Source organism: Oncorhynchus mykiss, chromosome 13 (genome assembly GCF_013265735.2).
Source record: "Oncorhynchus mykiss isolate Arlee chromosome 13, USDA_OmykA_1.1, whole genome shotgun sequence".
Taxonomy (NCBI): Eukaryota; Metazoa; Chordata; class Actinopteri; order Salmoniformes; family Salmonidae; genus Oncorhynchus; species Oncorhynchus mykiss.
The window spans coordinates 29,677,356-29,691,853 of record NC_048577.1 but is presented as its reverse complement, the minus strand read 5'-3'; the positions used below and the strand labels follow the sequence as shown (position 1 = coordinate 29,691,853).

Genomic DNA, 14,498 nt, shown 5'->3' with positions numbered 1-14,498 from the left:
CTGTAACAATCCTCGCTAATAAGCCCACCTTACAGTTCCCCCTAAATTAGTTAATCCTATTGGAGCAATGCGTTTAACACAAGCGACCTGGGTTGATGGCGCATACTGGAGTTGATACTTTGTTTAGAGGCCTTATCTTTTTACAGGTAAAATGACAGAAACAAAAGAGACAAGGACATTTTGATGAAAATGGAGGACAAGGTGAATTCATTATTGAGAAATTATTCAACATTTGTCCAATATCACTTTGTGCATTTTACCCTGAAAGGAAATATTGTACTATGCAACACAAAGACCGGGAACTGGCCACTATTTCGATCTCAATTCCTTTTGGTCCAAGAAAGTTATTTTAAGAGACATTTCACAGAGAATCTCGTCCCCAGTTATTGCGAGCATTGGGAATGAGATTAACTATGGTGAAACAGCAAGGCCAGAATCACAAATGAAGTGTGAGACACTCAGTACAACTGACTCTGCATGATGAAGGTAGACTCAGCAATGACATCAGTTTTGGCAGATTGTTGTTGTTTATGCCTGTAAGGCAGAAGTACATTTTTTGGGCTGTTGTTGATGTCTAGCCAAAAGTTGCCCCACTGTGTTTGATGATGAAATATTGCTGCGTCTATCTTTAAGCAGTTCCCATAAAGAGAAGGTGCCACCAAAAAAGCAAGCTTTGAGAAAGATCAATTGAGGTTGTATTGAAGTGTCAGCTTTTTTAAATAAATAAGAGCACCATTCATTGATGGAGATGCCATCACCTTTGCTTTTTTGAACTACGGGACACAGAGAGATCTCTGTACCAATATTCTTAAATAGCTCTTGTTTCCTTCCAGACCACTGTTCAGAAAGGACTGGATAGGTGAAAAATACATAACTTAGGAGTCTACCCAATCTTTTTGCCAATCAATAAGCTATTGGAGAACATCGAGACACAGTCAGAGAGAGAGCAATGCCCCCGGGCAGCTTACCCTCTTTCTGAGGTTATAGGTGAGCAGCAGGTTGCGGGAGAAGTGGTTGGAGAAGGCCGTGTAGAACTCCAGAACTTTCTGCAGAGCGTCACGCTTGATGACGTGGAGGTCGCAGTAAGTCAAGGCCCGAACGTTGGCGCAAGCCTGGGCTAGGGTCACCTCCTTCCAGAAGATGTCCCCAAACACGTCTCCCTTTCCTGTGAAGATAAAAAAACGGCGATAGAAAGGGGAGAGATAAATAGTGAGGTGAATGATAACAAAGGAAACCCCATCCATCCACAATGATATGAATCTAACTGACATGAAGCAAATCTTGCAGCCTTTCATGGTAATACAAAGTAAAAAAGCCCAAGGTCATACTTCTATGCTGAAATGTGCTTTAATTGCAAACTGCCTGTACAATGTTAATAACAAACAAAGAAATTTACCATTGAAAAAGAGTGCATTATGTAACAGGTCATTTAAAAAATATCTAGTTTGAGACCAACGGGGGAGAAATGATACACAGTGCATTTGTGATACCAATTGTAGAAGCCTTGTCGCCTACAAGGCAAACAGACCCTGTACTGAGCTGTAAACAACATATTGCACCTCTTACTAATGTCAAGCTGCATCCCTCACTCCACCAAGCTCCTACTTTTCTGGAAACAGATCTAAAAAAGTATTAGCCAAGACTCTATAAGCCATGGTTATTAACATATATGCAGACCTTTTGTTTTTCACACGTGAAAATACAAATCTGTCCTTTTCCCGTGTCCAAATTGAATTGATGAAATGCATCAGACAGCTTATGGGAGCTTTTGGAGTTACAGTACAAAATCAAATCCAATTTTATCGGTCACATACACATGGTTAGTAGATGTTAATGCGAGTGTAGCGAAATGCTTGTGCTTCTAGATCTGACAGTGCAGTAATCTAACAATTGCACAACAACTACCCATTTCAGTTTGTCCGTGATGTGTACGCCGAGGAACTTAAAACTTTCCACCTTCTCCACTGCTGTCCCGTCTATGTGGACAGGGGGGTGCTCCCTCTGCTGTTTCCTGAAGACCACAATCATCTCCTTTGTTTAGTTGACGTCGAGGGAGAGGTTGTTTTCCTGACACCACACTCCGAGTGCCCTCACCTCCTCCCTGTAGGTTGTCTCGTCGTTGTTGGTAATCAAGCCCACTACCGTTGTGTCGTCTGCAAACTTAATGATTGAGTTGGAGGCGTGCATGGCCACGCAGTCGTGGGTGAACAGGGGCCCTAGTGTTGAGGGTCAGCGAAATGGAGATGTTGTCTTTTACCTTCACCACCTGGGGACGGCCCGTCAGAAAGTCCAGGACCCAATTGCACAGGGCCGAGTTGAGACCCAGGGCCTTCAGCTTGATGATGAGCTTGGAGGGTACTGTTGAATGCTGAGCTTTAGTCAATGAACAGCATTCTTACATAGGTATTCCTCTTGTCCAGATGGGATAGGGCAGTGTGCAGGCAATTGCGTCATCTGTGGACCTGTTGGGGCGGTATGCAAACTGAAGTGGGTCTAGGAGGACTCGGTAAGGTGGAGGTGATGAAGGTGATGAAACTGAGGAGTATTTATGTCTGTAATAAAGCACTTTTGTGGGGAAAAATTCATTCTGATTGGCTGGGCCTGACTTCCAAGTGGGTGGGCCTATGCTCTCTCAGGCCCATCCATGGCTGTGCCCCTGCCCAGTTATGTGAAATCCATAGATTAGGGCCTAATGAATTTACTATAAATGACTGATTTCCTTATATTAACTAACTCAGTAAAAATAATTGAAATTGTTGCATGTTGCATTTATATATTTTTTCAGTATAGAGGGGGAGAACTCTTCATTAAAAAAAAGAAGACATTTATGACTGAAGTTTACTGTTTCGGACCAACCGGTCACACCACAAACAAACAAACAACTGTATACAGCTTTGAACGATGTTTGGACATTAAGGGTTATTTGCATGTGGAAACGTTGCATAATGCCTGTATGTAGATTTCCGCCTAAATAAATAATTAAGTTTGGGTATGTCCATCATGAGACGGACATAAACAATAAGGTTTAATGCCACATACTCCAAGAAAGATAAAAATCTCCCCTTTTCTAGTAAAAATACATTGCTGATTCTCACTTTTGAGGACACAAGCTCAATTACATGAAAATATGAAATATTATGACTTAGTTCCTATTCAACATAGTTCCTATTCAACATACTTAATGAATAGGGCTTGAAATGACTTACATGCTTTCTTAATATAGTAACAACCAATTTAGAAAACGACTACTAAGAGTTCACCTTATAACTGTAAAATAGATATGATCATATTTAGTTACACCATTTGGCACCATTTCATAGAACTGGTGACAGAAAATGTTCTGCCCTGCGTCCTCAGTGACGCCATTCACACACTAGCCGAAACGTTACAACTTCAGCTTTAAGATTTAGTCTGTCTGTGACGAACACAAAGTGGTTATGTTTCACATCTACAAATAACATTATTTTTTTTAAAATTAAGCTCGAAATAAAACAATTTGTGTTTGTCATAGAGATATGGGAATACTTTCTTACAACACGGAAGCTAAGAAGCTCTCAAGTGGTATATGGCATGTCAGAGCGTGATGTGTCCTTCCACCACAATAACAATAACAAAGTGAACTCCTCTCCTGGGGCTGGAGAAATGTTACCACTCTCAAATTCATAGACAAGCTAAGGATGCAAGGACTGACCATCCATGATATTCGTTTTAACCATGTTTTGAGGCTCATAGTGTTTGTTTGGATTGACTTTGTTTACATTGAACTTAAACAAGCTTATATTTGGGGTTCTGATGGGGTAAGACAGTTGTACTAAGCTCATGAGCCATGTATACGTTATATTCTTCAAGACTCAACGGGTACATATAATTGATTTATGTCCAGCACTTGATGTATAAACTGCTGATTGTCCCATTAAAAGGGACATTTCACTCATAAATGAAAGTTGTCAGATGTTTTCAGGCCTCAAAAGTACAGTACTTTCAAGATTAAATGTACTGTATGATGTTGTGTGGATACCTCCACAAATGAATGGAAAAGTTAAGCACTGTCTAATTTCCTGGTTTCATTCGGTGCTTGACTTTTCTATTTATTTGTGGAGGTATACAGCTGGATCTACACGTTGTCATGTGGTTTCATCTTGACATTAGATGACTTTAGAGGTCTGAAAACATTTGACAAACTTTGATTTGAAAGGGAAATGAATGTCCCTTTTTGATTCAGTAACAGAAAAACAGCTTGTCATTTTGTCACCATGGCTTGCTTTTTGGGAGACCCTTTCTTCCCTTGGATGATATTTGAGGTGATCTGTGAAAAATGGGAAGTACAAGTCCAATTTTATCCGCTCAAGCCACATCTGGCACAAATTGCTTTAATGACACGTTACTCATACTAACCCAATGGGAAGAGGAAATTAACATACACGACTAGGTAACATTAGCTATGTAACTAAAATTATTTCTGCATTCTTACAAATGTAGCGGAATGCTGACGTTTAGCTGATCCATAGCTAGATAGGAGCTTTTAGGCTTACACTAGCTACCATATTAAAAGGTACCTTAGAACAAACCAGGCTTCATTTGATCAATTTCATGGAAGTCATTATATTAGGTTGTTGGCCGAACCGAAAACCTGAACTTGATCAATCCCCGAGTTGTTTTGTATTTGTATTTTTTCTATATGATCGTAAAACATTCTTATGATTTGTTGGCACCTTCAATTCTTGAACATTTTCTTATAAGAACTGTATTTCACCACTCTGTCTGCTTAGGCAAATTTGCAGAAATTCTAAACTTGGAACCAAATCAGAACTCCCGTACAATAAATGTACAGTGAGGGGGAAAAAGTATTTGCTCCCCTGTTGATTTTGTACGTTTGCCCGCTGACAAAGAAATTATCAGTCTATAATTTTAATGGTAGGTTTATTTGAACAGTGAGAGACAGAATAACATTTAACATTTAACAATAACATTTAATGATGGAAAAAAAAAAAACGATTTTGATCCCCTGCTGATTTTGTACGTTTGTCCACTGACAAAGAAATGATCAGTCTATAATTTTAATGGTAGGTTTATTTGAACAGTGAGAGACAGAATAACATTTAACATTTAACAATAACATTTAATGATGGAAAAAAAAAAAACGATTTTGATCCCCTGCTGATTTTGTACGTTTGTCCACTGACAAAGAAATGATCAGTCTATAATTTTAATGGTAGGTTTATTTGAACAGTGAGAGACAGAATAACATTTAACATTTGTATAATAATTGTTTTTGCTCGCAATTCGCCTTTGCCGATGTTTGCCTGTACAACTAGCGAACATAAAAAAAAATTAAGTGCAAGAATTGACATGACCTACCAACAGAAATGGCCTGCCCAGGGCTGTGGTTTTTACACATTGTGTATATGTATTTCTGTTGGTAGGTCATGTCAATTCTTGCACTTAATTTTTTTTTATGTTCGCTAGTTGTACAGGCAAACATCGACAAAGGCGAATTGCGAGCGAAAACAATTATTCCCTGGGGAGTTGCTTCTTGCCTGGACCACCATGCAGTCAAGCAAAACAACAAAACACTGTTGAGATGTAAAGCTACAGCGGCCATTTTTAGAATGTAACATGCTGTTACTACAATTTCAGCAATTTTTTTAATCGATAAAACAAGTTTTTTTTAAATACGGAAAATGTATGTACATTTCAGCCATTTCAAAATCATTGCTATTACAATTTTACTGTAAGAGTGTTGTTCTGTTTACAGTGCTTAGAGGGGCAACTTTCGAGAGTGTCATGAGTCGAAACGTGACAAACTCGCAAGTTTACATTCCAGTATATCTGTAGCTGAGGGTATTACTGCAAAAAAGCCTAGTAAGTGTGAAGACCCTAGTAGTGCGAGATATTCTCCTGCTCATTTCTTAAAGGTTAAGTCCCTGCTAGAGGGAGAGGGCAATCCAAATATTTATCCCTCGCGTAAATACGAGCTCCATCGTGATAACCAGTCTTCTCGCTTGACGATTTGTAGGGAAAAACAATCACCGAAAGGATGCAGAGAGCAGCCCTAGAGTATTGTAAATTCATCATCCCACTTCCTACAGGCGTTTTTCTGTCTCAGTGACACAGCTAATCTCTGAGGAGGAGTTATCAGACCATCATGCATCTAACAGAGGTCTGACTCAAGAGTGCCTCTTCTCTCTTGAGGAACTAAGATAAAGGTTCTCTGTGTTGTAAGTCTATTTGGAAGACACTACATGAACACAGCATAACACATACAAAAGCAATTTCTATATTTTTTACTATTATATCACACAAGCATTTTAAAATAATATTAACCACTACAGGTTGACACACATATGGCATGTTTGTTCCTATATAGTGGGGTGGCTAAACTGAAAAACTTTGACTCAATTGTAATAGAGCAGGGGTTTCAATTCTGGTCCCGGTGTTGTGCAGAAATTATCCAGCAATTCTCCGGCAAGGCTATTTTCTTTCCTGCCGAAAGTCATTTTAAAGTGATGAGAAAATATGGTTAATATAGCTATTATGTAATCCATTTTTGTCCATATAGCAAAATATTGTGGTGACGCAACATTGTGATGTTAAGTTTATTTATTTACATTTTTGATCTTTCATTTTTTTTTAAAGATGCTCTCATGCTAGAAAAGGTTGGAGAACCCTGCTGTAGACCTCTTCACATCACGTCCCAGACAACAGAGGTTCAGTATACTCTCAAAGTTTCATTTCAGAAAGTGTCGTTTGTCTTCATGTTACTTCTCATGTGGTTGAACACAGATGTAGGATCTTAATTATAATGAATTATTTTATTGACCACCCTGTTGCAGGGAACTTCCCTGCAATGCAGATATGTTTTACTTGTAGTATATGAGGTTTAAAAAAGGCTTCTGAAGTTTGTAATTTCCACTTTGAAATTCCAGACTTGATTTTCAGACTGGATTTGTATCAACCTCTACAAAAAAATATTCCATCATAATCTAGATAATAATTCACATTTCCTGTTGCTGCAGGATTATTTTCCTGCTGTAGCAAACTGGTTCAAATTAAGATCCTACATCTGTACGTCACCTCCAGAGATCCACACAAAGCTGATTTTGTTTACTAGAGTTAGGACTACTACTGTTTGCTTTGACATGCTCACTGCTAATTTTCACAACATTCGTTTCCGCATAATAACGGGTTCACGAGAATCGACCTAAGGGGTTGCACAGATATTGTCACGGCTCGTATGAAAGTGAAAAGCAACTATCGACTATCAAAATATTGCGACTATCAAAATATTGAGTTTGCTCAATGTAGGCCCTTGAGCATACTTCCTGAACAGATTGTATAGAGAATAGGGACGCTTAAATTCACTTTTTATTAACATTAAAAAGAAGCACAGATGTAATTTGCTATTTTGAGGCAGGTTTACCTTTTAAAGCAGCAGACATGAACCTACATCAAGGGGTGGATCTCTATTGTGGAGGGGTGGAGTCTCTATTGTCGTCTTGAATACTAATGTGATGCAATATCTTACAGTCAGGTGTACACAAACAGGAAACATGTTTTTCAGCGCAATCCACTTTACTCTAACCTCAATTCCACCAAATGAGCAATAAGCCAGGTCCAGCAATGCTCTATGCATTTAAAGGTCACTAAGTGTAATATGGTCATGAAAACACACCATTTTATAATGCAATTGTTTTCGAGTGTCAGATATTGACTATACATACAGATACCAAAGATGGCCTCTTGACCATGTCTCCCTCTGGTCTTCTGGCCTCAATTACACTTCCTGGATAAATGAAGGTTTAAAAATTAAGAATAAATAAACCCTCACCTAATATGGCCACAACCTCATCGTCCTGGATGACCTCCAAGGACCCGGACACCACGAAACAGAGGCTGTCTACACTTTCGCCCGCGTGGTAGATGAGGTCTCCAGGGGCACTGTGGGTGGTCTGGAACTCCATGGCCAGGGCCCGTAGGCACCCATCGCTCGCTAGTCGGAAGGCTGGGTGCTCCTTGAACACCTTTCTGTTAAGATGGACGCAAATGTCCGCCCGCATGTCCTTGGGGCAGATCTGCAACACCTGCGGGAGAGGAAGGTTACTTATACATATTCACATACTGTGAGATGGTAACAAAATGGTATGGAAATTGTTAGCCATGTTTGCGTTACCTTGTCTGTATCGATGCCTCTAGACATGGACCATGTAGAGACAATGTAGTCCATGACGCGTTCACTGAGGCCCTTTGGCACCTGGTAGAGCTTGAGGAAGTCGCGGACGCTGTTGAGCATCTCGTGGTAGCGGTTGGTGTTGGCGTACATCTGCTGGAAGATGGTGGTCACGTTACCGAAGATGGTGGCATACAGGAGTGCTGGAAAAGACCAATAAAGAGTGTGGTCAATGTGCTGGCAAATATGGCCTACTGTAGATGTGTTCACTAAAGGATTCTAGCAAATGGGACCCTTAAAATGATGAGCTGGTAAGAATAATGGTTTTGAGTTTATTAGCATTTTGTCCACTGACAAGACTGTTCTGTGTATTATTAATAGTGAAAGAACAGAACACTAGAGACCCAAAGGAACCATTCGTAATGTTTTCTTTTGGCAGACAACAGTCTGTAAATCTATCACAATAATATCCCCATATTCACAGTCATAACTTGGAAACATCATTGTGTGCCCTTGCAAATGCAGCGATGTGTGTAGCAAAACAAGTGGCACGTTACATTAATCGTATCTTCTTCTACACGGACATTATCTCTCCATTGGTCATAATGGGCTTTGGGAGATGGTCTGTCAAGACAAAATGGTGTCACACTCCCTCTCACTTCCCACTGACTGCTGACCAATCAGCCATCTCTCATTCTGTCTCAATCCCGCAGCTACCCAATCAATATCGGCTCTCACAATTCATACCCAAGTCAGCACTTTGCCTGAGAATGTGTCGCCCTATTCCCCTTCCAGTGTCCCACTCCTCCACAGCAGGGTCAGAGAAATCAATAGAGGTCCTGTCAGCCATTAGTGATGACACCGGTGGCATTCATTTTCAAGGGAAGTGAAACATAGTGCTCGTTTTCAATCGTTCAGGTGGCACACTAAAAGCTGAAAAATCACTGGCTTTATTATAACCAAAGGGTCATCATAATTGTTAAACTGAAGGGGATATTGAGCAACCTTGCCAAAGGACGTTTTAGAAGGTGGATGACATGACTATATTATTGTTGCTGCTGATGCAATCGATCCTCGCAGAGGCGACGAGCGAGCACAACAGGTAAACAGTCAGGGAGACGAGAGAGGGCCTGTCATATACACAATGGGGCAACGCTCAGAGGCATTAGGCTGGGCTAAAAACGTCTGTCATTTTTCCAGCCGCTGCAGTGATGAGTGATGGGCCAAATAGAACTGTCTGATCAAGCCACAGAACTGAACTAAGGGTAGCCGCCTGTGATAAAAATGCATCAGGATACTGTTGACTACTGTTAAATGCAACAGCTTGGGACTGTTCTGACAACATACACTAGGCTGGATCATTCAGTTATCAGAAGCAATTTAAGAGTGTAATTTAATTGTAACTGGATTCAGAGACTTGTCCCGAAGCCACTCCTACGTTGTCTTGGCTGTGTGCTTAGGGTCGTTATCCTGTTGGAAGGTGAACCTTCGCCCTAGTTTGAGGTCTTGAGCAGATTTTCATCAAGGATCTCACTGTACTTCGCTCCTTTCATCTTTCCCTCGATCCTGACTATTCTCCCAGTCCCTGCCCCTGAAAAACATCACCACAGCATGTTTCTGCCACCGCCATGCTTCACCGTAGGGATAGTATTGGTCAGGTGATGAGCAGTACCTGGTTTCATCCAGACGTGTCCCTTGGCATTCAGGCCAAAGAGGCTTCAGTCTAGCCACTCTACCATAAAGGCCTGATTGGTGGACTGCTGCAGAGATGGTTGTCCTTCTGGAAGGTTCTGAAGCTCTGTCAGAGTTACCATTGGGTTCTTGGTCACCTCCCTGACCAAGGCCCTTCTCCCCCTTCTCTAGAGCCAGCTCTAGGAAGATTCTTGTGGTTCCACACTTCTTCCATTTGACAATGATGGAGGCCACTGTGTTTTTGGGGACCTTCGATGCTGCAAAAATTTTTTTGGACCCTTCTCCAGATCTATGCCTCGACACAATTCCTGTCTCTTAATAGCTCTACGGACAATTCCTTCGACCTCATGGCTTGATTTTTGCTCTGACATGCACTGCCAACTGTGGGATCTTATATAGACAGGTGTGTACCTTTCCAAATCATGTCCAATACATTACATTTACCACAGGTGGACTCAAATCAAGTTGTAGAAACACCTCAAGGATAATCAATGGAAATAGGATGCACCTGAGCTCAATTTCAAATCTCAAAGCAAAGGGTCTGAATACTTATGTAAATAAGGTATGTTTTTTAATTGTAATAAATTTGCAAAAAAGTCTAAAAACCTGTTTTCGCTTTGTCATTATGAGGTATTGTGTGCAAAAAAATATATAATTTAATACATTTTAGAATAAGGCTGTAACACAACAAAATGTGTAAAAAGGGAAGGGGTCTGAATACGTTCCAAATGCACTGTATGTTTGTATATACGTGTGTGTGTGTGTGTGTGTGTGTGTGTGTGTGTGTGTGTGTGTGTGTGTGAATGTACACTACCATTCAAAAGTTTGGGGTCACTTAGAAATGTCCTTGTTTTTGAAAGAAAATGTAAAATGTTGTCCATTAAAATAACATCAAATTGATCAGAAATACAGTGTAGACATTGTTAATGTTGTAAATGACTATTGTTGCTGGAAACAGCTGATTTTTTAAAATTGAATATCTACACAGGCGTAAAGAGGCCCACTATCAGTAACCATCACTCCTGTGTTCCAATGTCACATTGTGTTAGCTAACCCAAGTGTATTATATTAAAAGGCTAATTGATCATTAGAAAACCCTTTTGCAATTATGTTAGCACAGCTGAAAACTATTATCCTGATTAAAGAAGCAATAAAAATGGCCTTCTTTAGACTAGTTGAGTATCTGGAGCATCAGCATTTGTGGGTTCGATTACAGGCTCAAAATGTCCAGAAACAAAGACTTTCTTTTGAAACTCGTCCGTCTATTCTTGTTCAGTGAAATGAAGGCTATTCCATGCGAGAAATTGCCAAGAAACGGTACTACTCCCTTCACAGAACTGTCCCAACGGGCTCTAACCAGAATAAAAAGAGGAGTGGGAGGACCCAGTGCACAACTGAGCAAGAGGACAAGTACATTTGAGTGTCTAGTTTGAGAAACAGATGCCTCACAAGTTCTCAACTGGCAGCTTCATTAAATAGTACCCGCAAAACACCAGTCTCAACGTCAACAGTGAAGAGGCGACTCCGGGATGCTGGCCATTGTACAATTTTACATTATAGAATAATAGTGAGACATCAAAACAATGAAATAACACATATGGAATCATGTAGTAACCAAAAAAGTGTCAAATAAATAAAAAAATATTTGATATTTGAGATAATTCAAAGTAGCCATCCTTTGCCTTGGCGACAGCTTTGCACATTCTTGGCATTCTCTCAACCAGCTTCATGAGGTTGTCATCTGGAATGCATTTCAATTAACAGGTGTGCCTTGTTAATTTGTGGAATTTCTTTCCTTCTTAATGCGTTTGAGCCAATCAGTTGTGTTGTGACAAGGTAGGGGTGGTATACAGAAGATAGCCCTATTTGGTAAAATACGAAGTCCATATTAAGGCAAGAACAGCTCAAATAAGCAAAGAGAAATGACAGTCCATCATTACTTTAAGACATGGTCAGTCAATCAACAATATTCGAAGAACTTCGAAAGTTTCTTCAAGTGCAGTCGCAAAAACCATCAAGCGCTGTGATGAAAGTGGCTCTCATGAGGACAGCCACAGGAAAGGAAGACCCAGAGTTCATTAGAGTTACCAGCCTCAGAAATTACAGCCCAAATAAATGCTTTGCAGAGTTCAAATCAAATCAAATTGTATTAGTCACATGCACTATACAACCTTACAGTGAAATGCTTACTTACAAGCCCTTAACCAACAATGCAGTTAAGAAAAATACAAAGAAACAAAAGTAACAAATAATTAAAGAGCAGCAGTAAACTAACAATAGCGAGGCTACATACAGGGGGTACCGGTACAGAGTCAATGTGCGGGGGCACTGGTTAGTCGAGGTAATTGGGGTAATATGTACAAGTAGGTAGAGTTATTAAAGTGACTGCATAGATAATAAACAGAGTAGCAGCAGCGTAAATGTAAATAGAAGAATCTTGGACCTAGACTTGGTGCTCCGGTTGCCGTGCGATAGCAGAGAGAACAGTCTATGACTAGGGTGGCTGGAGTCTTTGACAAGTTTTAGGGCCTTCCTTTGACACCACCTGGTATGATGTACTGGTGAAGTACTGGGCCGTACGCACTACCCCTTGTAGTGCCTTACGGTCGGAGGCCGAGCAGTTGCCATACCAGGCAGTGATATGGACACGAAGGAACTTGAAACTCTCAACCTGCTCCACTACAGCCTGGTCGATGAGAATGGGGCGTTGCTCGGTCCTCCTTTCCTGTAGTCCACAATCATCTCCTTTGTCTTGATCACGTTGAGGGAGAGGTTGTTGTCCTGGCACCACATGGCCAGGTCTCTGACCTCCTCTCTATAAGCTGTCTCGTCATTGTCGGTGATCAGGCCTACCACTGTTGTGTCATCAGAAAACTTAATGATGGTGTTGGAGTTGTGCCTGGCCATGCAGTCACGAGTGAACAGGGAGCACAGCAGGGGACTGTGCATGAGGGGCCCCCGTGTTGAGGATCAGCATGGCAGATGTGTTGTTAACTACCCTTACCACCTGGGGGCGGCCCATCAGGAAGTCCAGGATCCAGTTTCAGAGGGAGGTGTTTAGTCCCAGGGTCCTTAGCTTAGTGATGAGCTTTGAGGGCACTATGGTGTTGAAAGCTGAGCTGTTGTCAATGAATAGCATTCTCACATAGGTGTTCCTTTTGTCCAGGTGTGAAAGGACAGTGTGGATTGAAAGAGAGATTGCATCATCTGTGGATCTGCTGTGGCGATCTGCAAATTGGAGTGGGTCTAGGGTTTCTGGGATATTAGTGTTGATGTGAGCCATGCCCAGCCTTTCAAAGTACTTCATCGCTACAGACGTGAGTGCTATGGGTCGGTAGTCATTTAGGCAGTGTTCATCGGCACAGGAACTATGGTGGTCTGCTTGAAACATGTTGGTATTATTGACTCAGACAGAGAGAGGTTGAAAATGTCAGTGTAGACACTTGCCAGTTGGTCAGCGCATGCTTGGAGTACATGGCCTGGTAATCCGTCTGGCCTTGTGAATGTTGACCTGTTTATTGACACTTTGCCTGTTGATGGTTAATTGGACGGCATAGCGGGATTTCTTATAAGCTTCCGGGTTAGAGTCCCGCTCCTTTAAAGCGGCAGCTCTACCCTTTAGCTCAGTGTGGATGTTCTCTGTAATCCATGGCTTCTGGTTGGGGTATGTAGAGTCACTGTGGGGGGGACGTCATCGATGCACTTATTGATGAAGCCAGTGACAGATGTCGTGTACTCCGGAAGAATCTCGGAACATATTCCAGTCTGTGCTATTAAAACAGTCCTGTAGCTTAGCATCTGCCTCATCTGACCTCTTTTTTTATTGACCGAGTCACTGGGGCATCCTGCTTTAGTTTTTGCTTGTAATCAGGAATCAGGAGGATAGAATTATGGTCAGATTTGCCAAATGGAGGGCGAGGGAGAGCTTAGTACTCATCTCTGTGTGTGGAGTAAAGGTGGTCTAGAGTTTTTTCCCCTTCGTACATTTAACATGCTGGTAGTAATTAGGTAAAACGGATTTAAGTTTCCCCGCATTAAAGTCCCCGGCCACTAGGAGCGCCGCCTCTGGATGAGCGTTTTCCTGTTTGCTTATGGCCGCATACAGCTCATTGAGTGAGGTCTTAGTGCCAGAATCGGTTTGTGCTGGTAAATAGACAGCTACGAAGAATATAGATGAACATTCTCTTGGTCGATAGTGTGGTCTTCAGCTTATCATGAGATACTCTACCTCAGGCGAGCAAAACCTTGAGGCTTCCTTAAGATATCGTGCACCAGCTGTTGTTTACAAATATACATAGACCTCCACCCCTTGTCTTACCAGAGGCTGCTGTTCTATCCTGCTGATACAGTGTGTAACGTGTAACCCGACAGCTGTATGTTATTCATGTCATCATTCAGCCACGACTCGCGATATCTCCGTCTTTTTCTCCTGCGAATGACGGGGATGAGGGCCTCGCCGGGTGTCTGGAGTAAATCCCTCTCGTCCGACTCATTAAAGAAAAATGTGCTGTCTAGTTCAAGGTGAGTAATCACTGTTCTGATGTCCAGAAGCTCTTTTCGGTCATAAGAGACAGTAGTAGCAACTTTATGTACAAAATAAGTTACAAACAATGCGAAAAAAAATAAAACGGCGGCCATC

At 41.3% G+C, this 14,498-nt stretch overlaps 1 protein-coding gene across 2 annotated transcripts in view; it reads right to left on the bottom strand.

Annotated features, from left to right (window-relative positions):
- LOC110486077 (potassium voltage-gated channel subfamily H member 1) overlaps positions 1-14,498 on the bottom strand; it is a 50,593-nt gene that overhangs the window by 14,295 nt on the left and 21,800 nt on the right. Inside the window, exons 9-11 of one of the 2 annotated variants that reach the window (XM_021557413.2) lie at positions 8,171-8,370; positions 7,829-8,081; positions 969-1,165 (exon numbers count right to left, since the gene is read on the bottom strand). In XM_021557413.2, coding sequence (XP_021413088.1) covers positions 969-1,165; positions 7,829-8,081; positions 8,171-8,370 — 650 coding nt within the window. Of the gene's footprint in view, positions 1-968; positions 1,166-5,359; positions 6,484-7,828; positions 8,082-8,170; positions 8,371-14,498 lie in introns of those variants that run through there. The other variant, XM_036940727.1, reaches the window with a different exon arrangement.